The sequence below is a fragment of the Pinus tabuliformis genome, chromosome 3_1, assembly GCF_031772625.1.
Source record: "Pinus tabuliformis cultivar Carrire ecotype Pingquan chromosome 3_1, CPIR1, whole genome shotgun sequence".
NCBI lineage: Eukaryota > Viridiplantae > Streptophyta > Pinopsida > Pinales > Pinaceae > Pinus > Pinus tabuliformis.
In genome coordinates, this window is record NC_142301.1 from 479305201 (window position 1) to 479330284 (window position 25084).

Genomic DNA, 25084 nt, shown 5'->3' on the forward strand with positions numbered 1-25084 from the left:
GTGTGGGTGGTGGCACTCCAAACGACCCCCAAATAGTGTCAATACACCCCTTCACTACGCCCAGATGTAAGTCGGCCAACCCATAGCTATGTCGGCTTGCGCTTATGTCTCTCCACGCCCACGGGGGTATATGTCTTCTATCGCACATTGCCTTAGTTTATTTTACCCATCGCACTTTATCGTCACACCTTTGTTGCATTCCCGTGTCGCCTTGCCTGCCCGTCGTGCAGCCCTCGCCCGCCCGTCGTGCAGCCCGCGCACACCTCGTGCGCCTGCGCCCGGCCGTGCGCCCGAGTGCCCGTAGACCGCCCCTACACCTGTCGTTCATCGCGCCCAACCGCGCCCGCGCTCGGGTAGAACTCGAGAACCTTACATTCACGGTTGCAGCAAACATAGTTACCCTGGGAAAGCTTTCGGGTACGCTGATCAGCCCGTTAGTCGACCGGTTCAGCGGATAACAAACCTCACGACGATAACGGATAGAGTGCTTACACACAAAAGTATAGCCGCGCCACTCTGCAGTACACTCAATACCACGAAATTGTGTGGGAAGAACACTTTGAACAACCGAATCGTTTTCCTCAGGATTGTATTTCATCAACTCTGTTTCAGTGGACGCATACAAGTGCCCAGAAGCAACTATGCACGGCAACTTGTCGGATCGCTGGAAACTCCACATATAATCACCCCTCTCCAGAGGCCCGTCTTTGTATAAAAAATTTCTGCATTGATTTCACGATCCCGGCATACAAAGAATTTATCTGCTAAAAAAACTCCATGACACACGCCTCCTTGTTGGGTCATTGGAGGAAGAATTTGCGATCTGTCTTCTTCCACATTGTAAGCCTCTGCTGCGAATAACATAGTCTCGCCATACATCCCTCCGGCAACGTAGATAACCCCGGCAGTGGAAGATACGGAGCAGGCGAAGGCGTAACTTTTGGTGGGCATGTCGGTTCCTTTGTGCCATTTGGCAGACGCTAAGTCAAAAATATAAACCGTCGTCATGCTTTTCGATATATCTGGATGATATCCACCGATGACAACTAGTTTCCCATTAACGCAAACGCAGGCACAGGACAATGGAATAATTCCCCTAGGGAAATCGGGATTCTGGCGTAGCATTTCCCAGCTGCGCGTGACAGGGTCGAACACTACTATTCCGCTGCTAAGCGGATCTGAATTTCTAAAAAGCATAATCATACATATAAACTGCTCCCCTTTTCCAGTGGTCATTCGGTCCTCGTAGAACTTGGCCTCGCTCACTATGTCTCTCCATTTTCTGCAGACAAGTTTTAGCTGAGAGTGCCATTTGTACGGCACTCTAAGCAGACAGGTACGAGCTACATCATCTGGAAGATTAGGAATGATCTCCTCCTTTTGTCGGAGTCGCAGTGCTAGACTCTTTGATCTACCCAGCATGTTGTTCACTTTGACCTGAAATAAAAGAAATTAAACGAAAGCTCAAAACTAAAAATCGTCTCCAACAAAAATGTGATATTAACATCTTAGTTAGATAATCGAATTAATACTTCATTTAAAAAAGTCACTTATTATCAATCCATCTGTTCTGAATCACAACTTGTTACTTTTAGGTGTTAAAATGTTGAGTAAAAACATAAAGTCATCCTATTGTTAACGTGGAGTAAAAACTTAAATTCATTGTACAAATAGTTAGATATGAATCTGACAAAATACTGATATGAAAACTTGTAAATACTAAAAGACTGCCCAAATCATGAACTCGTTACTTACAGAAAGCTAGTGAGATCAATCGGAACACTGATCGATAAAATCAATCGGAACGCTGATCAATAGCTTTCAACTAGAAATCGTGAATCACTCGTAAAATAACAAGGGTTATCTCTCGTAAAAGAATGAGCTTATATTTATAGGGAAACTTGATAAAGAGGTTTTGAAGACTTCACTTTTACTTTCGATGACAGTCAATATATGGAAATTTGAATAAGTGGCTTTGAACTACTTAACTTTCTTATTATTTTATTTTTAATAAAATACGATGGGGTGTCACTTGGTCTTGACCTGGCCTATTAATCGCTTTTATACAAAATTTGAACTCACTATCTTGATGGATCTGGTCTTTATTTAATTTAACCATGTTAAAAAATATAAATATTGGAAATGGTTTTAACTTTGTATTATTTTTTTATTGGTTTATTTAGAATAAAAGTAATTTTCTAAGTTTAGTCAATGGTAATACATTGACTTTAATTATGGAGAGTTGTTCCAAGGCTAAACAATTCGTTGAGGTGAGAAATGGCGTTTTTTTTCATTTAATTATATTGGTAAAACATCGGCCATAAATATGGAGTCTTGCTCCAAAGGGAAAGATTTGTTCCAAAGGAAAACAATTGGTTGAGGTTGGAAATGGTTTTTTTTTTCATTTAATTATATTGGGTAGTTGGCCGTAATTATGAAGTCTTGTTCCAGAGGGAAACATTCGGTGGATGTTGAAAATGGCTTTAATTTTTTATTCTTTTTTTTTCTTTTCATTTAAAAAATGATCACTAATTTACGGAGCCTTGTCCCAAAGGGAAACATTTGGTAGATGTTGGAAATTATTTCAATTTTTTTTTACGTTACATTTGGTAGATGTTGGAAATTATTTCAATTTTTTTTACATTTAACTTGGGATGAAAGAACAAAGTACAGGAAAATCCTAGTACCATTCCATCTCGATAAAACATGGTCCCTAATGTTGGAAATTATTTTAACCTTTTTTCTCTTTTTTACGTTTAAATTGGAACCAAAAAAACAAAGTACGGGAAAATACCAATCTCCATAAAACATGGCCGCTAATTATGGAGCCTTGCTCCAAAGGGAAACATTTTGTGGATGTTGAAAATTATTTTACCTTTTTTTCTTTTTTTACGTTTAATTTGGAATAAAAGAACAACGTACGGGAAAATTGGAGTAACATTCTCGATAAAACATGGTAGCTGATTATGGAGCCTTGCCCCAAAGGGAAACATTTTGTGGATGTTGGAAATTTTTTTATTTTTATTTTTCTTTTTCACCTGAATGAAAGAACAAAGTACGGGAAGTACCATTCTATCTCAATAAAACATGGTCCCTCATTATATATATAAACCATTTGAAAGATAGAGAGGAAACTAAAGATGAACAATGAAAATCACGCGATTGCAAAACCATAGATTCTCTTTGCCTCATAGCTTAGAATGTAGAGTATAATCAGTTCAGATATCGGTCACAGAGATAACCCCATACCCTTAAAATAATATACAAACTTCGCCTTAGAAAAACCCGATGATAATTTTAAAAACAAATTACCAGAGATAGTCAAGGTATGTAGCAGAGAAATCCTTCTAGAATCTAAAACTCATGGCTATCCCAGCCTTTCGAGCTTAAGCTAAGAAAAACATAAATACCCGGTGGATTTGTCCATATGACTATTTCGTGCCCAATATGAGCAACTGAACTCAGTGTTTTCCCCAAACCCTGGGCTCCATTCACGCCGCCTTTCCACCTGAAACGAAAATTAATAGAAGTTACAAAATTTGTGCACGAAACCATTTTCAGGAAGAAAAAATTTGGACCATTTCTCGATTTGTGCATGTCATCCATGGGCAGGGGCCATGCTAATTTTCTCTGTATCGTTCCAATTTTATCGGATGTCTCGGAAGAGACAATGCACGAAACCATTTTTTTTCAGAGAGAAAAAACCAGATAGATTATATTAAGAGAATATAATGAAACACATATACATAGTCAGATATTCATGCCTGGATGAACCTCAGCGTTCCTGAAAAGAAATAAGAAAGAGAGAAATGCAGATAATGGATGATGCATCCCAAACCGGCTGAAACAGATAATATGACATATAATCCTTATGAAGGAGGTAGGAACAACAAAATGTTCATATGCAAAACAGCCCAGCGAAAGCCATGACTGTAGAAAGAGAATGAAATAAAAAATGTCATCATCAAAACCTGTAGGAAAAAATCCCTACGAGACAGGAGTGATTGAACATTCAGTAATTCACATCAGTATGGATGCAAGAGGGGCTCTGTGATCTTCAAAAATACAATCATTCCTCCATTTCCATAGTAGCCAGACAACCGTTACAAACAAGGAGCGCAAAGGAATACTTTGCTCACTCCACCACCTGTAGCCCTCCTGTACAGAAGCAAAAACTCGGTAAGAGAAACAAAAAGATAAAGACAATTCATACCAGATTTGTAGAGAGTTGGCGCATTGAAAGAACATGTGAGCATTTGTCTTGTGATCTGAATGGCACATGGAACAGCGGCCCGGACCATTCCAGCCCCTCTTTTGAAGAACCTCCCAAGAGAGATTTCTGTTGGAGAAGGCCAGGGAGCAAAATAGAATCATTTTGAGTGGGCATGTCACTTTCCATAGTGATAGAGGAAACAATGGAACAGAGCCAGCAGTGGGACCATCAATCATTGCATTGTAAATGTCTTTGACCCGAATCCGTTGAGTTGAGTTCTTTAACCATGTTACATTCAAAAGAAGAAAAACAAAGGCTTCTCTTTTTTTTAATTATCCTTACTCAGAAATGGAGGAACATTTTTCACCTGCCTAGGAGAATGAACCAGAGCCGAATAAAGCCTTGTATAGATTTTTTTGCACATCGACAAACTATTTGTCCAAAGTTTCAGGACTGTAAACCTACCATAGCTCGAAGCAAAAACCTCTTCGAAATAGTTAATAAACCTCGCCGGAAAGATAGAAATGGAGGAGTGACATCTAGTGTCCGAGGCATAGATATTCAAAACTCTTCCCCGTCGTTCGATCATCTCGAAGACCAGGCATCATTGATGTGGAGCTCCCTTCAACGCTGACAACAAGACAGTACCACAGGCCAACCCGCATCTTGAGTAAATACACCATACCTTGGCCAGGTGCAACAGCTACATCATTAATACCACGGATGACCAGGACTACGGGAGCGATAAATGTCGTTGTTGAGTCACTCGTGGAGGTAAATGACTCAGGTCTTGGGATATGAATGGTCAGATAAATCAATTGGCCGAACTTAAATTAATACAATCTTGTGTATCCATGTTGAACTATAGACATGAAAATATATTGTAACTTATATACGCTAATATGCTCCACTGTAGAAGGTAAAAGCTAATATAGTTCTATTTTGTATCACATTGTCATTGTTTATATATGCATAGATTACAATAAGCGCAATTAACTTAACAAGTTACAGTGGTAATATGTCAATTTTTTTATTTTTACATGCATAATGGATAGATATGTGAGAACATCAAAACACATATCACAGTTATAAAAATTAATTAAATTACAATTTTATTATTATTATGTCAATATGCATCAATCCATCATAAGTATTAAAATGCATCTCACACCATAAAAATTAGTTAAATTATTATTATTATTATTATTATTAATTATAAAAATAATTAGTATATGAATTAAATGATATACTTAATAATGGAGTTTCACCTACTTTATAATGACAGTTTTTAATTTGTAAATAGCTTTTATTGCAATACCATGGGCCAATATTATGACTTATTAATAACACATACATAATCTTGCACTTGTTGATATGACATTTTCTTTAATTAATTAATTAATTTGAGATAAATTAATTAAAAGAGCATAACTAATTGAAGATAAATCTAAACACTTGATCTATGTATACTACTATATATATCCTAGCATATTTGAAAGAGGATAAATCTTCACCATCTCGTTCATATCTACTAATAATTAAATTAAAATTTGTGAAGACCTATTCTAAAATAAATATACTTATCAATATAATAAAGATATTTTTAATAAAATTTAAACCCTATAACAAGGACATATTAGACGATAAGGTTTTGAATTAGCCCAAACAAAGTCCTATTAGATGGTAAGGTTTTGAATTGACCCAAAATTTCTTTGGAAAATAATTTGAATGTATTAACAAATGAGAATATTGAAATAGTTAATCACATTATCATAAATTAATAATAATAATAATAATAAGAATTATGGGATATCAATAATTAAAAAAAAAAATGGTGAGAATATCAACTTTTGAACCTGTGAGAATATAGACCTTAATTTATTTAATAATTATCTATATAATTAAATTATTTTTAATAACATATGAACCTTATAAAAGGCGATATTGGATGACTAAGGTTTTGAGTTCGCCACAAATTATTTTGGAGATGAATTTTAATGTAATAACAAATGAAATAATGAAAATAATAGCTATGATATATTAATAATTAAAAGAGAGAATATAAATTATTATAAAAATATTAACTTTAAGACTTTGGTTTTTTTATAATTTTTATTTAATTTATTTTGTTTCTATCCATTATCCAATTTAAAAAAAAAACAATCAAATTTAATATATTTTTTAATTTAATTTAATTTTAAAGTTTTAATATTTTAAATAAATTTCATTATACTAATAGTAAAAATAATTGGGAAACAAGATAATTTTGAAAAAATATTGAAAAATAATTTGGAAACAAAATAATTTTGAAAAAATATTGATTTAGAAACTTGGAAATACTAATACAATGTTATTATAGTGAGCCCAAATCATGAACGTGTTACTTACATAAAGAAAGATGGAACACTGTAACACCATCGGTAAAGTATTATTTGTCTGGTTATTTACATTTACTTTGTGAAACCGTTAGTTACACTGACTTTGTGAAAAATTATATAGACTTTGTGGAATAAACAATGAGAAGAATTTTGATTAATGAAATTAACTATAAGTTTATTTTATAGACGGGTATCTTGGAACTCACTTATGAAAACAAAGATAGATCGTTTACCTTACAATTCAGTTATTGTTCTTTACATGGAGATAAAAGTAAATCTGAAACGATTAGCCAAACAGAGATTGGAGGCATTGAGAAGAAGATAGCAAGTAGAAACCCTTATGGAGGTCGATGAGGGTAGGCATGACATTGCATGAGGAAATTCTTAAGTTGGATAGACAACCAGTGGAAGCCTGAGTTCACTGCATTTTGTTCAGCCTGAACGAAGGAAGCCTGTTTCTTGAAAAATTACCTTGTTGGGTCGCCGATTTAAATTGTCTAGTATTAAGTCTTTGGGGAGGACATAATTGCCGTTCTCAAGGTTGGGAGGTTGGTTACGTCGTGGATTTCTAGATACCCAAATAAACATCTATATATTAGCTTTGAAATTATAACTTCTTATTTCCACATATAAGGGTGCCATGTTATGGCATAGTGTTATGAATACATGAATGTATCTAGTACTTATGCAAATTTCTTCAATATTGCTTTTGTATTTACATTTTTACTCACTTGGTATAAAAAAAATATTACTATGGTGATGTGATTTAAGTTGACGCCTCTGACAAGTGGTATGAGGGCATGCTTACCAATAGATCATTTTTAGTTGATCGAGGCAGATATTGGTGGCCCTCTACCTATTCTAGTTGGACCCCACCATTGTTTCTTTTATTTTTTCAGTTTCCTTATTTGTAGCACAATTTACTATTTTTGGCATTTTTTCGGGTCCTGAACTTCTAGACCCATTTTGAGGTCCTAAAAAACATTTTCTGGGAAAAGTAGGAGCACCATGGGTCATATCAATGTTGCTTACTCAAAATTTTTAGCCCTCGGATAGATATTTCTAGCGAGGTATTGTGCACGTCAAATGGAGATCGTATGGCAAAGTTATGACCCCGCAAAGTTGATGTACCAATTTACCCAAACAGGGCCCTTAGTTTGGTGCTTCATCTCCTAGGGTTAATTTTTTGGATGTTCAGGATTTTCCATTGTTTTTAAACAATAAATAGGCCTTCGAGTATCATTTTAACACAACTTAGAGGCATGTAGCCGCCACATCTCTTCTCAGAGATAAGCTACTATCGCCTGAGCTAGTCTTATTTCCATTTTATTTGTAAGCATATTTCAGTATTTGATATTAATAAAATGAAGTGTTATTTCTACTGCATCTTTGTATTTATAGTTATATATGTAATTTTTTGCATTCATGTTTAAATCCAGATCATTGGTATCAGAGCAATCTGCGCTTTCTTTTTTTTTCTTTGCATGTCCCCAACGAGGTCAGGATATAATGAGTTAAGGCTTGAAGTAATTGAACATTTGCAAGGCCAGCCTTGCAAATTTCGACGACCTCCCATGGCAGATGAAAAGGAATATGAGGGGGTAGGAGCTTCTATCAAAATCTTGTTCGAAGAAGCCGTCAAGCGACAAAAGAAATGCGATGATGGACAACTTTGTCTAGATCCTTCAGTAGCTACCCAAGGGTGACGCATCTACTTCTGACAACTACTCTCGAAGCACCACACCCTTTAAAGTACAAGTTAACTTTGAAATCTCAATATTTGAGAGTTAGATAGATGCAGACATTGTAAATAAATCGTTAAATCTCCTGAAGGGATATTTTTACATTCATGATTTTTCCAGCCGGGAAAAGATCACTTTATCACTTCTTAAGGCAGCCCCCCATGTCAAGGACTGGTGGGAAACTTATTGTGAGTAGAAGGATGAGAGTATGAACTCATTTTTTTCTGCGACACCCACTTGGAACTCATTCCAGGGTGCCATCAAGGAGTAGTACTACCATGCCGAGAGCTATGAGGATAAATACATAAAGTAGACAACACTATGACATGGAAGGGACCAAGATGTGCCGGATTTGCAAATGTTTTTCATACCCTTCGCAGGAAGTTGGGTATAAAGGATTCTGAGAAGCATTTGGTTCTCAAGTACTACGAATATCTCCACAAGTACATCTAAGGCGATATGGAATTCCTAGTGATATAGATTTAAATAGGAATGCAAAAAAATACAGAGATAACCATATACACAAAGATATAGTGGAAATAATACTTCATTTCATTAATGTAACATACTGAAATATGCTTACAAACAGAAATGGAAATAAACCATCTAGGGTGATGGTAGCCTATCTCTGAGAAGAGATGTGGCAGATGCATGTCTCTGAACTATGTTACAATGAGGCTCGAAGGCCTATTTATTTTTGAGAAGCAATGGAAAACCCTAAACATCAAAAAACCTAACCCTAGAAGATCAAACGCCAAACTGCGGGCCCCGTTTGGGTAAATTGGTACATCAACTTCCCAGGGTCATAACTTTGGCATATGATCTTTGTTTGACTCGCAAAATATATCGTTAGAAAGATCTATTAGAGAACTACAACTTTGGGAAGAGAAATTGCTCTCAGTTTTCCCAAAAAACATCATTAGGGCCTAAAACCAGCTCCAGAAGTTTAGGTCACGAAAAACTGCTAAAAATAGTAAATTGCGATATAATTAAGGAAATTGAAAAGCTGAAAGAAACAATGGTGGGTGTCCAACTGGACTTGGTGGGTGGCCACCAATATCCACATAGATCATTCCTCCCCCCTTAGGAATCAATGATACCCATTGCGTTGAGTTCCTCCATGAGATGAGGAAACTTCTATTGAACTTGGTCCCTAGTGAGCCACTTTCCCTGGGGAAGGAGTTGGCCTACTTTGACAACTCAATATAGTTGGATACTCTGCTAGCGAGTGTGCTTGATCTGTGTGTTCATGATCTAATAAGTTGCATCTTGTTCCATGCAATATAGATTTAACTCTATGGGTGTGAGCTGTTCTGCAATGTCGGATGTGTCTAGTAATGGTGGAAAGTATGGCCGAAGGTGGTCCACATTGAACAGTAGGTGCAGGCCAAGGGATGGGGGAATGCTGAGCTCAATTGCATTGTCTCCCATAGCCATGGTAATGGTGTAAGGACCATATCAGAGTGGTTTGAGTTTCTGATAGGCTCTTATAAGGCGTTCCTTTTGCAAATGCAACCAGAATTTGTTGCCCACCTAAAACTTGTGTGGCACCTGATGTTGATCATGTCGCTGCTTGTACTTGGAATTTGATTTCTCCAGAATATCATGAACCCGCTAGTGAATTTGTTGGATGTGCTCAATGAATTTCTTTGCCTTATATGCTTCGGACTGGACATGAGTTGAATCTGCGTGAGTAGTTGCAAATGGCATGGCCACATCAATGGGACATAGTGGCTAGAATCCCAAACCCACCTAAAAAGGGTTGTGGCCAGTCGAGCTGTGGAGAGACTGGTTGTAGCTATGTTGAACATAGGGGAGGCTCTCATCCCATGTACGTGGATGTTTTGGTTGTACATGCGTAGAATGTGTATGATCATCCTGTTGACTAACTCTATCTGGCCATGAGTTTGAGGATGGGACGGTGTAGATTTAGTGAGTTTGGTGTCCAGCATCGACTAGAGACTGGACCAAAATGTACTGAGGAATCTATTGTCTCAATCTAAGATGATAGACTGTGGTATCCCAAAATGTACCCACACTCATTCAAATAAGAGTTTAGCAGTGGCTTCTGTTGTGATATTCTTCTTGCAGGCCGCCATAATGGTCATCTTTGAGAACCTATCGACGACCACAAAAACAAAGTCATTTCCATGCTTATTGGAAGGAAGACCTGACATGTAATACATGGAGATGGATTCCCAAGGTTGACTCGGGGTAGGCAGCAGGGTATAGAGGCCTTGCTTCTTAATAGTAATTTTTGCAATTACACATGTAATGCATGATTTGATGTACCTCCTGACATCCTGTCAAAGATTCGGCCAACAGAAATACTTTTGCAGTATTGCCACCATTTTCTTGACCTTGAAATACCCAACAGCTCAACTATAGTGTGCTTCCCAAATCATCTTGGCAAGCTCGCTTGAGGGAAAACAAAGGTGATCTAGGTGGCATAACAGGGCATCTTGGAGGTGAAAATATGGAACATGCTAACCCTCTAAGAGTGTCTAGTATGTGTGGCCGAATTCTAGGTCAGTTTTGTAGAGAAGTGGCCAACAAGAAGTCTCGTGCCCACAAGAGTTGAGAATGGTGGTTAATTCCATGATCGATGGTCGACTGAGGAAATCTGCAACATTATTGGTGTTGCCCTTCTTATAATTCATATTCAAATGGAACTGTTGCAAGTATGTGGACCACTTCTGATGGCGATCATTCGGAAATTTCCCTTGGGTTTGTATTAATTTCAGGGGTTAGTGGTCTATGTCAATGACCATTTCCTTCCCCAAAATGTAATGCTTCCTTTGCTGGTAGGCCTACACAATGGAATACATTTCTTTATCATAAGCGGGATAATTCTGGGCTGTGTCTGGAAGTGTATCACTATGATATGCCACTGGATGGCCGCGTAGAGTAAGGACTGCCCCAATAGCATAGTCAGAGGCATCTGTCTCGACCTCAAATGGTTGTTGAAAGTATGACAATGCAAGAACTGGTGCTGAGCAAAGGCGATCTTTCATCTCTGTGAATGCCTTTTGTTAAGATTCAGACCAAAATAATTTTTATTTCGCTCCTCCCTTGGTGACTTGACTCAAGGGCCAAGTGATATGAGAAAATCCCAACACGAACCTGCAGTAGAAGTTGGCAAGACCTAGAAAGATGCAGAGCTCTGTCAGAGTCGTTGGAGATGGGCAATCCTGAATGACTTGGATCTTGGCTAGATCCACATGTGCCCCCTCTTCATCAATAGTGTATCCTAGATACTGAACCTGGGTCATGCCAAAAGTGCATTTCTCCAAATTAGCACATAAATTGCGTTTCCGCAGTGTTTGGAGAACTTGTCGGATGTGGTGGAAGTGCTCTTCCCAACTCTGGCTGAAGATCAGGATGTCATCCAAGTATACCACTACAAATGAGTTGGTGAATGGCCACAAGATGTCATCCATTAGCCTCATGAACGTTGCAGGAGCATTCGTCAATCTCAAAGGCATAACCAACAATTCGAAAATGCCCTACTTGGCTTTGAAGGTAGTCTTCCACACATCGGAGTGTTCGATTGGTAACTGATGATATCCTGACTTCAAATTGATCTTGCTTAATATTTTAAGCCCTTCAGTTGGTCTAGGAGGTCATCAATCTATGGGATTAGTTACCTATTATGGACAGTGATCTTGTTCAGTGCCCGATAGTCAATATAGTGTCTCCAAGTCCAATCCTTCTTATGTACCAACACGATCGGGCTCCCACAGGGCGATGAACTAGGACAGATGTGACCTTTCTGTAGCAGCTCCTGAATCTGCCTCTTGATTTCATCATTCTCCAACACAGAGCATCGATAGATTGGCTTGTTGGGCAGCAGCGCACCTGAGGTCGGATCGATGGAGTGCTTGACTTGACAGTACAGAGGAACCCCTGCAGGGGAGGTGAAGATGTCCTCGTACTCCTTCACAACCTTGTCCATCTGTAGTTGTCGTGTGGAGGGGCCTTGTCTAAAGGTCGTGGCCACCATCTTATTCTTTCCTTGAGGGCATATCATAAGGAAAAAAAATCCCACTTTTGGAAATGAGCTTATTGCATTGTTTTTTAGTAACCAAAGAGATGGCAGTAGTCAATGCTACCTTTGGTATCATGTACAACTTATTTCCCAAAGTAACAATAACAACATGGGGTCGTGATTCATACACAGCATGTCGCTTCCACAGGTATAGTTGTCTTAGTAATACAACACAAACTTCAAGGGGAGCAATGTCACACAATACCTCATCCATGAAGGGCTTGATGTTGTATGGAAGGAAACATTTCTGGCTCATGCGAAGATCCTGTCCTTGTGAAGCCACCCGCTGGTGTACGGTTGTGGATGTGTTGTGGTCGATAAGCCCAGCCGTTTCACGACCTCTACCGAAATGAGGTTCTTCTGGATCCTGCTGTCAATAATGAACTATAGTGGGGATCCCTTTACCCACATCTGGAAATGGAAGAGACATTCCTCCTCCTCTGGATCTTCAGATTCCTCCTTTTGGATCTTCATGGTGGCAATGGTGGCGTTGGGCTCCAAATCTATAATTTTCTTCCCTTTGTCATTCCCCTTATCAAGTGTTGACTCAGAGTTAGAACCTGCATCTGAATCTAAAACCTTTAGCTTAGCCACTAGTGACAACTTGGCCCGACACTCACTTGTGTTGTGAGTGGAGCTCTTATGGAACTCAGACCACTTTCCCATGTCCTTTTTCGGCTTTGAGGCACCATTCTTTCCTAGTAGCTTTGGTAGGTTGTCTTTGGCTGCCCCACCTTGGCTTTGTCCTTTGTTCTGTAGTTTTGGGGCACCTTTCCCTTGCTTTGGATTCGCAGATCCAAAGTTTCTCTTCTTTTGTTTAAACTTTTGCTCAACCTTGATGGCATATCGGTATGCAGTGTTGAGCGGGGAGATGTTTAGGAATTATATTTCTTCGTGGATGTACTTGTGCAGGCAGCCATGGTATTTGAGTACCAAATGCTTCTCTGAATCCTTGATACCCAACTTTGTGTGAAGGGTATGGAAAAAACATGTAAACTTCGGCACGTCTTGGTTCCTTCCCTGCCGCATTGTGGTCAAATTTATGTATTGATCCTCATAGCTTCCGATAGGATAGTATTTCTACTTGATGGCATCCCGGAATAAATTCCAAGTGGGTGCAACCGAAAATAGTGAGCCTATAATTTCATCCTTCTGCTCACAGTAGGTTTCCCACCAATCCTTGACATGGGGTGTTGCTTTGGGAAGAGTGAAAATAATATTTTCCCGACTGGAAAAATCATGAACAGAAAAATAACCCTCGAGTAGATTTAACCATTTATCGATGACATCTGCATCTATTTGAACCTCGAATATGGAAATTTCAAAATTAACTTGTACCTTAAACAGTGTAGCATTTCCAGAGTAGCTACTGGAAGTCGATGCATTGCCCCTGGGTAGCTGCTAAAGGATCTAGGCAAAGCTATCCATGATCACATTACTTTGTCACTAGAGGGCTTCTTCAAGCAATATTTTGATAGGATCTCCTACTCCTCTATATTTATTTTCATCTACCATGGGAGGCCATTAGGATTTGCGAGGCTGGTCTTGCAAAGGTTAGACTAGTTCAAGCCCTAACTCCTTATATCCTGACATTGTTAGGGACATGCAAAGAAAAATAGAGAAAAAGCAAACTGCTCTGATACCGCTGATCTAGATTTAAACAAGAATGCAATAAAATATAGAGATAACCATATACACAAATATGCAGCAGAAATAGTACTTCATTTCATTAATGTAAAATACTGAAATATGCTTACAAACAGAAATGGAAATAAACCAGTTAGGGCAATGGTAGCTTATCTCCGAGAAGAGATGTGGTGGCTACATGCCTTTGAACTGTGTTACAATGAGGCTTGAAGGCCTATTTATTGTTAAGAATCAATGGAAAATCCTAAACATCCAAAAACCTAACCCTGGAAGATGAAACACCAAACTGTGGGCCCCGTTTGGGTAAATTGGTACATCAACTTCCCGGGGTCGTAAGTTTGGCATACAATCTCTATTTGACGCTCATGATATCTCAATAGAAAGATATATCTGAGAACTAGAAGTTTAGAAAGAGAAACATTGGTCCATGGACCCATGTTGCTCCTAGTTTTCCCAAAAACACATTGTCTAGGGCCTCAAAACAACTCTGGAAGTTTAGGACCTGACAAATTGCTAAAAATAGTAAACTGTGATATAATTAAGGAAACTGAAAAGCTAAAAGAAAAAATGATAGGGGTCAAAGTGGACTTGTCAAGTGGCCTCCAATATCCACCTGGATCACCTAGACATCTCCTTGGTCGGCATGGCATATAGATATGCCATCAAGATCGAGAAAAAGTTTAAACAAAAGAAGCAAGACTTTGGATCCGTGAATCTGAAGCAAGGGAAAGGTGCCTCCAAACCATAGAATAAAGGACAAAGCCAAGGTGGGGTGGCCCACGACAACCCACTAAAGCCATAAGTAAAGAAAAATTTCATTAAGTCAAAGAAGGACACTAGACAGTGATGTGAGTTCCATAAGAACTCCACTCACAACACAAGTGAGTGTCATGCCAAGCAGTCATTAGTGGCCGAGCTAAAGGCTTCGAAATCAGATGCATGTTATAACCCTGAGTCAGAACCCAATAAGGGGAATGATAAAAGGAAGAATATTATCAATGCGGAGCCCAATGCCACCATTTCCACCACGAAGATCGAGAATCAAGAACTTGATGATCCAGAGTTGGGAAGAGCACCTCCACCACATCTGATGGGTTCTCCAAACACTATGGCAAAATAAGCTATGTGCCAATTTGGAGAAATTCATTTTGGGCATGACCCAGGTTCAGTATCCGGGATACATTATTGATGAACAAGGGGTGCATGTGGATCCAACCAAGATCCAATTTATTTGGGATTGGCCAGCCCCAATCACTATGACAGAGCTCCGTAGATTTCTGGGTCTTGCCAATTTCTACCACAAGTTTGTGTTGGGATTCTCTCATATCACTTGGCCCTTGAGTCAATTCAGTAAGGGAGTAGTGAGAGATAAATTGTTTTGGTATGAATCTCAACAGAAGGAATTCGCAGAGTTGAAACATCACCTCTGCTCTGCACTAGTGCTCACTTTACCATACTTGCAACAACCATTTGAGATCGAGACAGATGCCTCTCACTATGCTATTGGGGCAGTCCTTACGCAACAGGGGCATCCAGTGGCATATCGCAGTGAGACAGTTTCATACATAGTATGGAAGTATCCCACTTATGAAAAATAGATGTATTCCATTGTGTAGGCCTGCTGACAATGGAAGAATTACATTTTGGGGAAGGAAATGGTCATAGGCATAGACCACCGACGATTGCATTTCATACAGATGCAAGGGAAGCTGCAGAATGATTGCCATCAAAAGTGGTCCACATACTTGCAGTATTTCCATTTGAATATCAAGTATAAGAAGGGTAGCACCAATAATGTTGCAGAATACCTCAGTCGACCACCGATAATGGAGTTAATCACCGTGCTCAACTCTTGTGAGCATGAAACTTCTGATTAGCCACTTCTCTGCAAACATGACCCAAAATTCGGCCACACATTCCAGATGCTCTTGGAGCAAGTTCCATATTTTCACCTCGACGATGCCTTGTTATTCCACCTTAGAAACCTTTGTGTTCCTTCAAGCAAGCGAGCCAAGATAATTTGGGAAGTGCATTACAGTCAGGCCACTAGGCATTTCGGGGTCGAGAAAACAGTGACAATACTCCAAAAGTATTTCTATTGGCCGAATATTCGACAGGATGTCGGGAAGTAGATCAGATCCTTCTCTGCCTGTGCCATTTCCAAATCGACCATCAAGAAGAAATACCTCTATACTCCGTTGCCTGTCCCTAGTTGACCTTGGGAGTCCATCTCCATGGATTACATGTTGGGCCTTCCTTCTACCAAGCATGGAAACGACTATGTTTTTGTGGTCAGCACCATATTCTCAAAGATGGTGATTATGGAAACATGCAAGAAGAATATCACAACAAAAGCCACTGCTAAACCCTTCTTTGAATGAGTGTGGGTAAACTTTATGATTAGAGTCTATGGTCTCAGATTGAGAGAGGATGTTCCTCAATACATTTTGGTCCAGTCTCTGGTCAATGATGGACACCAAGATCACTAAGTCCATAGCTTTCCATCCCCAAATTGATGCCGAGACAGAGGTCATCAACAATATGATCATACACATTATGAACATGTACAACTCAAAGCATCCACGCACACGGGATGAGAGCCTTCCATATGTCCATCACAACTATAACCGGACTCTCCACAACTTGACTGGCCACAACCCGTTTCAAGTGGCTTCCGATTCCAGCCACTATGCCCCATTGATGTGGCCATACCATTTGCAGCTAATCAAGAAGATTCAGATCATGATGAGTCAGAAGTTGATAAGGAAACATTCATTGAGAACATCCAACATATCTTCTAGTAGGTCCATGACATTCTGGAGAAATCAAATTCCAAGTACAAGAAGCAACATGATCAACATTGGGTGCCACACAAGTCTCAGGTGGGTGGCAAATTCTGGTTGCATTTGGAGAAGGGACACCTTACTAAAGCCTATCAGAAACTCATACCACTTCAATATGGACCTTAAACCATTACCAAAGTTGTGGGCAATAATTCATTTGAGCTTAACATTCCCCCATTCCTTGGCCTACACCCAGTGGAAAAGTCTAGTTGCATTTGTAGAAGGAACACCTTACCAGAGCTTATGGGAAACGTAGAAAACTCCAATATGGTTCTTACACCATTACCAAGGCTGTGGGTGACAATGCATTTGAGCTAAGCATTCCCCCATTCCTGGACCTGCACCCAGTGTTCAATGTGGACTGACTTCGACCATACTTCCTAGCATTGTTGGACACATCAAACATTGCAGAACAACTCGCCCCTACAAAGTTAAATCCAAATTGAATGGAGCAAGCCACAAATAATCAGATAATGGACAAGTAGATCAAGAACACCGAAAAATAAAGGATCTAACTATATCAAGTTGTCAAAGCAGGCCAACTCCTTCACCAAGGCAAGTGGCTCACCAGGGACTAAGTTTTGCAGAAGTTTCCTCATCTCATGGAGGAACTCAACGCAACGGGGACCATTTCTTCCTAAGTGGGGAGGAATGATTCAGGTGGATATTGGTGGCCACCCTCTTATTCCATTTGGACCCCCACCATTGTTTCTTTCAGTTTTTCTGTTTCCTTATTTGTAGCACAATTTGCTATTTTTGGCAGTTTTTTTGGTCCTCGACTTCTAGAGACATTTTGAGGCCCTAAATGACATTTTTAGGGAAAGATGGGAGTATCGTGGGTCATAAATCAATGTTCTCATTCAAAATTTCTATTCCTCAGATAGATATTTCTAACAATGTATTGTGCGCATCAAACGAAGATTGTACATTGAAATTACGACCGTGGGAAGTTGATGTAGAAATTTACCCAAACGAGGCCCATAGTTTGGCACTTCATCTCCTCGGGTTATGTTTTTGAATGTTTAGGGTTTTCCATTGTTTCCAACAATAAATAGGCCTTTAGTCCTCATTGTAACACAATTCAAAGGCATGTAACTACCACATCTCTTCTCAGAGATAAGCTACCATTGCTTGAGCTAGTCTTATTTCCATTATGTTTGTAAGCATATTTCAATATCTGATATTAATGAAATGAAGTATTATTTCTACTTCATTTTTGTATTTATGGTTATATTTGTAAGCTTTTGTGTTCTTGTTTAAATCCAGATCATTAGTAGAGGAGCTGAAGGTCTTGTTGACCATTACATGTCAAGGACCTATAACAGTACATCCCCCTTTTTTGCAAAAGGGATAGTGCCTAATCAATGCGTTCGTGTAATACAAATATCATCATCAACATGAATTCCAATATGTTATGTAAACCCATTCTGCATGTTTATAATGTAAATAATATCAGCATACCCATGTCATGTATGTAACGACTTGGGTAAACCTACCCTTCTAGTGATGATCTCCATTCTAGGAGGTTTTTCATCTCACCGATTCATTTTCAAATAATTGGAAGCGTTTTTCCCTCCAATGTTAGCCCAAAGATGGAATGGATATTGTTTCTAGTTTATTAGGCGAGGCCTAGTGTTCTAGATTGAGTCTATGTAAAGTGATTTCAAAATAATCCTAACTATTTGGTTAGGTTATTTTATTACAAATTGCGTGGTCTGCTGGATTATATTTGTGTCACAAAAATGGGTAGTCTGTGAGGGTCTATTACAAATGGGTTTTCCCTGTTATGATGTAAAAAACATGAAAATAATGATGTAAAGTGTCTTGAGGGTTGGAAAAGTAATTTATCCCCTCATAGGTTAATTAGTTAATTTTTCTAGAAAAAAATTAATTTAAATTCTAAGCCAAAAATTTAATTAATTATAGGTTTTAGGGGAATTTAAATTCTCCAAAAGAAAAATTCGTCGGTCCTTAAAAATTAAATTTTAAAGGTCTCGGGACTAAGGGAAATTAATTATTTTGATAAATTTTAAACCTTTCATCCCCAGGGGTTAAGTTAAAATCAAATTTTTGGGGAAATAAACCCAAAAGGTTAATTTTTGAGTTAATTAAAATGCATTTAATTGAAAAATTCGAATTTTCTCAAGCATTGAATATTTCGATGGATGAGATTAAAAGAAATTTTAATCTTCATCAACGGTCGAGATTTCTTTCACAAAGATCACTGGAACTAGACGTTGGAGGATTTATCTTTAAATAGGAAGTCATTTGTTAGTTGATGGATCTTACCTTTGAGTCGTGTGCTTAGCAAAAATCTCTAGTGTAATTGTTTTTCTCGATAATAAAGAAAGACTTTAGGGTTAAATTCTGCTAGTGTTACTCTTCACGAGATACTGTAAGATGTGTTATTTCATGCATATTTTTTTCTAAAGCCATTGATGATAGCTTTTGAAGAGTGATTTGAGTACATGTATGCTTCAGAAGAGGTTTGAAAAATAATCTAATTTTTTAATGTAATAGCGAGTATCTCTATTCGTCTAAATCTTATTATTATTTTCTAACTCTATTTTGATGATTGGTTGAGTTTTGCAAAGAATTCTTGATTTTTAGATCCCCGAGAATTAGGGAAAGTTTTTAGTTGGATCAACCAACGTCCAATCCATGTTTTCTGAAAATCCCAGCTAAATTAGCTTCAGGCTTATCATAATATTTTATTGGTGATACACGAAGGATTTCAAGTTAGCATATTCCTTAAAATTTTAAAAAATTATTTCCTTTTCTTGTGAGGCATACTAATAGATTTAGCTTATTAGAGCGTGCAGTTTGTAAATTTTGTAATTATTTTTCTAACGCGAGCTTTGCTAAATTTTAGTTTTTATCATTGTATATATCGTTTTGGTGTTTTCTTGTTGTCATGCAACTACAAATCTGAGGAAGAATTTTGTGTGGAGTCTAGATCTAGGCCCTCGAAGGAGAGATCTAGATCTTTGGGGTTTACAAAAATAATTTTCCAATGATATTATTCAAACTTTTTGCAATCCAAGGGTTTAAAAATTCTTGGATCTAGAAATTTTCATAAGGGTTTCTAAGATAAATCTGAAGCAAGATGATTCAACATTTTAATCAGAATTGCTAAAAATGTGTTAAAGGGTTTTCTGGCTACCATTTCTCTAATGCGTGGGGTTTCCTAGCAGAAAATTTTTAATTTGTTTTTTGCTTGCAAAAACATCACCTATTCCTACCTGCAAACCAGAAACCCTGGCCGACTCCCTCCTTTCATTCAACCTCCAAAATAGCATTCGAAATCCAATGCCATCGACCTTAATATATCTCTATGTTAAATTTTATTTTATTTTATTTCTTAAACCGTCATCCGCTCTGTTCGCTATCCATAGTTTCCATTACGTACAATTTCTCATCGCCCCTTTGCTACCATCGAAACTTGCCATCATTCTTCGCTTTCTTCCTGCGTGTATCCATCAAACTCCACCTACAGTCTTTATCACAAACCCTCGTTGTTAGACCTATCCCCTCCAAATATGAAAGGCAATCCTTACCCTCGACTTCTACTACTCCCTCTTGACCCACAACTTTCTTCATCCCTGCTCCGCTTTGCACATCCCTCACAGCTCTTCATCAGGTTGCCTTACCCTTCCCTCGAAATCTTCATCCTCTCCATCCTACAACATCATCCATTTCCGTCACCTTTTCATCCCTCGTGCTTCTCTCTATGTCATCGGCCTAAAATTGCAGACAAACCAAGCAAATTCGATTTTTTTTTTCATTTGTATTATGCGTTAGGTTTAGGGTTCTGTTATATTTTTTTATATTAGGTTAGTTTAGTTAGATATATTGATTAGTTTCTTTTAGTTTTTATTTTTTTTTAATTTATTTTTTAACTTTGGTCAACTTCTAGATTCACTTTTTTATTTTAAATTCGATTTTTTGTTTTTGTTTTTGGTTTCTCCTTTTCCTTTTCATTTTTGTTTTAATTTTTTTTGTGACTTTGATTTTTCTGTTTTTTTGTTCTTTTTTTTTTAATTACAAATCTAAAAAAATTTAAAAACATTAAAAACTTTAAAAATCTTAAAATTTGGTGACTTTGAATGCTGATGAAATAAATCAAAAGAAGAACTTAAGCTTTCGTATTTTAAATTTTTTTATTTGTTTTGTGGCCTACTTCCCATAAAAAAATTAAATATGATTAAAGTATTTTTATTTGATTTTTTCAGTCACATTAAAAATTCATTTTCCACATTAAACTTGCTTCATAATCTTAACATTACCTAAGGGATAATTAAATTCAAATTTAAAGTATGTTGGTGTCTTTGGTGTTAAGTGTGAAATTTTAATGATAGTGATTTATCTATTTTCAAGTGCGATTAATGTTTTAAAAATCATATTGACTATAGGAGAAAGATAAATTCTTCTATGATCTAAGATTTAATTGCTAGAAAATCTTGCATGACAATGTTTTGGGCATTGACATTTAATTGTTCATGAACATCGCTTTTCCACATTTATAATTTGCTCGAGATAACTTGCTTATGTTTGGTCTATGTTTAATTGAATGCAAAGGAAATGGTCTAAAATCATTTCTTTCTTGTGATTGTGTCTTATTTGCATTAATTATTTTATCTTTCAATCTTAGTTGACCAAGATTTGTTCTAAATTCATCAAGTTTTCCATCATTAGGTCTCCTAGAGCCATTCTTTCATAGGTTATTCTCATTCATTCACCTTAGGTACTACCCCCTTGACTTCTCTAGGAGAGATTCTAAATAGAGTGAGTAAGGATTAGAGTGACAACCCTTACTCTCAGCGTTGTCACGGTGCCTAGAAACTTTGTATGACAAAATGCCTAATTCCACCAAGGCCAACAATAGAATCGGGTTCTATACCAATTTCTACCACAATCCCATAAATGTGGGTGTAGTTTGCAGCAGAACAATGGAGTCAAACCAATATGTTGCTCGGAGCTATCCAAAAATTGCAAGTTGAAATGGCTCGATTAAGAATAGAAAATGAAAGAATAATGCGTGAACATGAGATAATTTTAAAAAGTCTCTCAGAGAGACAGAATCATCGAACTTCTCAACCTAGTCTTGAGAACATAATCAGAGATGACGAGGAACATCAACACTGAGAAGAAAACACTCCAAAAGGAATTCATACTCAGGATATTGATGGTAGAAAAATTAAGCATGATGAGGAATCGAGTAATGTCTCTGACCAAAGGAAAATGAAGAAACAAAAGTTGGAACTGCATGGGTAATTTAGAAAAATCAAACCCCCAACATTCAACGGTGAAGTTGAAGAAACTACGTAAGCCTAGATCATCAATATGAACAAATATTTTCAATTTTATGAATATGAGAACAACTTACAGGCCAAGTTGGTTATCTATCAGCTCCAACAAAAACCCACCCTGTGGTGGGAGGAGGTAAATGTAGTGCAAGGGATAAAAGAATGAGAGGTAACTTGGAATTAATTTCAAAAACATTTCAAAAACAAATATTTGACATAACAAATTTATGATGAAAAAGCTAAAGAATTTCACGATTTAAAATTGGGGCAATTAACTATGGACAAGAATGTAACCAAATTTACGTCTTTGTTGAAGTATGTTTGGTATGTTCGAGAGGAAAAAGATAAAGTGAAATTCTTTATGAGCAGTTTAACTACATTCATGAAGGAAAAAATATAATTTGATAACCCCATGAGCATGGATGAAGCAGTTCAAAAATCTCAAATTTGCTTTCAATAGATGAAGCAGAAAGGGGACACTGGCAAAGGCTAGCCCTAGGAAAGAAAGGGAAGAAGAATTATAATAATGTCAGGGGCACTTAGTCTGCAAATTTTAAACATAAAATTCAGTGAGGTAAATGACCTAGAAGAAATAATCAAAAAGGTAAATGGCAAGTAGAAAATAAGATTACAGAAGCATCTAACAAAGCAGAGGCTAACCAAGTGCATAAGCCCCTTTACAATATTGGGGTTTTCGGCAACCCCATTATTATAAGGATTTCCCACATTGTACTAGACTCAAATAGGTTACTAACATGCAAGAAGTGTCCACAGTTGTGGAGGTGGCAAGGAGTATGACCATGATCAATGTTGGATTGGAAGACTGTTAGGAAGGTTATTAGCCTATGATGATAGAACTAGAAAATGATCTGAAATGTTCAGAAACTAAACAATAATGTAGAATTTATTAACTATGAAAGATTTGAATGCTAGTTGAAGTATGCAAAATGAAGACAAACTGCTTGAGAAAAAACACTTTACGACAATGGATTAAACATAAAATTGATGTATAACAGAAGTATAAACCACAAAATCATAGTGATACGAGATAGAAAGATTGATTATGGAGTTCATCCCTGATGGACTACGTCTTTGGGTCCGCTTTCAAGATGGGCGACCATTCTATTAGGAATGAGAAGAAGATGTTGATTACATAGAGAAAATATGAGACTGAATTTGAACGCATGCACTTCTGATCATTGTCATCAAATATCCCTATGAACTGGCTTTCCAACACCACTTACGGTTTCCAATTCCGACTCCTGATGCTCCTAAAACATTGAAAACAAAACAACCTCTAACCTCCAGAATCTACATACAAAAACCCAAAACCACCCATGTCCTCCTCAATGAGAAAAATTGCCTTTTATAGGCCTGTGGATTCACAAAAACCTCCTCAGGCTCAAATAAGCATGAATGTGTTGAAGTTTTGGTTACAAATGCCTCGATCTTGTCATTTTTTGGCACCTTGGTTCATTAGGCCATGGTCTTCGAATTAGTTGAAACCAAACTGAATAATAATAACCTAAAATAATCCTTATTATAGACCGAAACCGTTAGCAGTTATCTAACTGGGCGGAGGCACTAACAGCGCATGTGCATAGGCGATTGACCCGCGGTTAGGGCTTTGATGGTTCTGCTAACCGTTTTCTATGACAATTGGTGGAGACGTGTCACATGCGATAGCTCCGCATGGTTTCCAAGCACAACGGTTCGATTCCTCGTGCGGTTAGGCTACTGCGGTTACACCAACGTGCTCAAATGTCAACTGCAACCTGGTGGTTACTCCTAGCAGTAACATAACCTATGAACCCGTGGCAGTTATGAACACCACTCACATGATCATGGTTACTCCACGCGGTTCTCGCGCGGTCAAGACAATGGTTAGGCACTGTTTTATGTATTTTGCAATGTCTATTTTTTGTATTACATTAGTTTGAGGGGTAATACACATAGGTTTTATGTGTCTTTTTTAATACATGGATTTGGAGTATGGTTTAGAGCTTAGGTTTAGGGTAGCATAGGTTTTATACATAGGTTTTATGTATTTAGGACTTATATGTAGGATTTAGGGTTTAGTTCTAGAACTTAAAAAAAAAACCCTTTTACAATATTCTATCACAATGTGACATAAAACCACATGCCTATCCTTGAAAAATGATGATATTGATCTTTGCCATGACAACAACCCTGACAACATACCAAACCTCTGCGATGGACAACGCAACCATGTCGGCACCAATCCTGCAAGGAAAAATGACAAAACACATGTCATCGACCAATCCCGGTAGAACTGTCGATGAACACAAGTCGACAATGAGGTGCTAAACCATCTCCACTAAACGCCATGAAAACCTATTACCTGAACCACCTGATCATAACCAACACTGTCGAAACTGAACGACACCCATGAATTGCATGCTAATGACGACACTGAGCATTGATGACAACACTTGAGCACATGTGCAATTGAATCAAAGGATCCTCCTGGATCATTCCTCTCCACTTTAAAGCTTTTGGACCACAAAAATTTGACTAAACAAATAGTCGATGAGGGTAGAACTCCCTCCCTTTCCACCTTGACCCTACGATGTACCAATACATTTGATCAATCACTTTCAAGTGATGACCCGGATGATGCTGACCATGGCACTTTTCGATTTGGTTACCTGTTTCTTCCATCCAGAGTATGAACAAATTGAGATGATGGGCAAAAAGCCTATTATAAACATGCCAATTTAATTCTTTCCACGAAGAATCATGAGTTAGTGATTCAAAAAAAGCTTTGAAAACAATATTTGTAGAGCTTTGTTCAATACATCTGATGAGTATTAACAGTCTACTTTCCGGAATAACTAAAATATTTAAAGACTCCTTTGATTTTGACTTCATATCAATTACTTGACT

At 37.7% G+C, this 25084-nt stretch overlaps 1 protein-coding gene and 1 non-coding gene across 2 annotated transcripts in view; both read right to left on the minus strand.

Annotated features, from left to right (window-relative positions):
* Positions 1-639: 639 nt before the first annotated feature.
* LOC149187869 (F-box/kelch-repeat protein At2g44130-like) overlaps positions 640-25084 on the minus strand; it is a 63960-nt gene continuing 39515 nt past the window's right edge. The window contains exon 3 of the mRNA XM_089409804.1: positions 640-1437. Within this exon, the coding sequence (XP_089265930.1) occupies positions 640-1437 (798 nt within the window). The remainder of the gene's footprint in view (positions 1438-25084) is intronic.
* Positions 3567-3669, minus strand: LOC149187870 (U6 spliceosomal RNA). Its single transcript, XR_016256661.1, has one exon. It is a non-coding gene; the product is annotated as a U6 spliceosomal RNA (small nuclear RNA).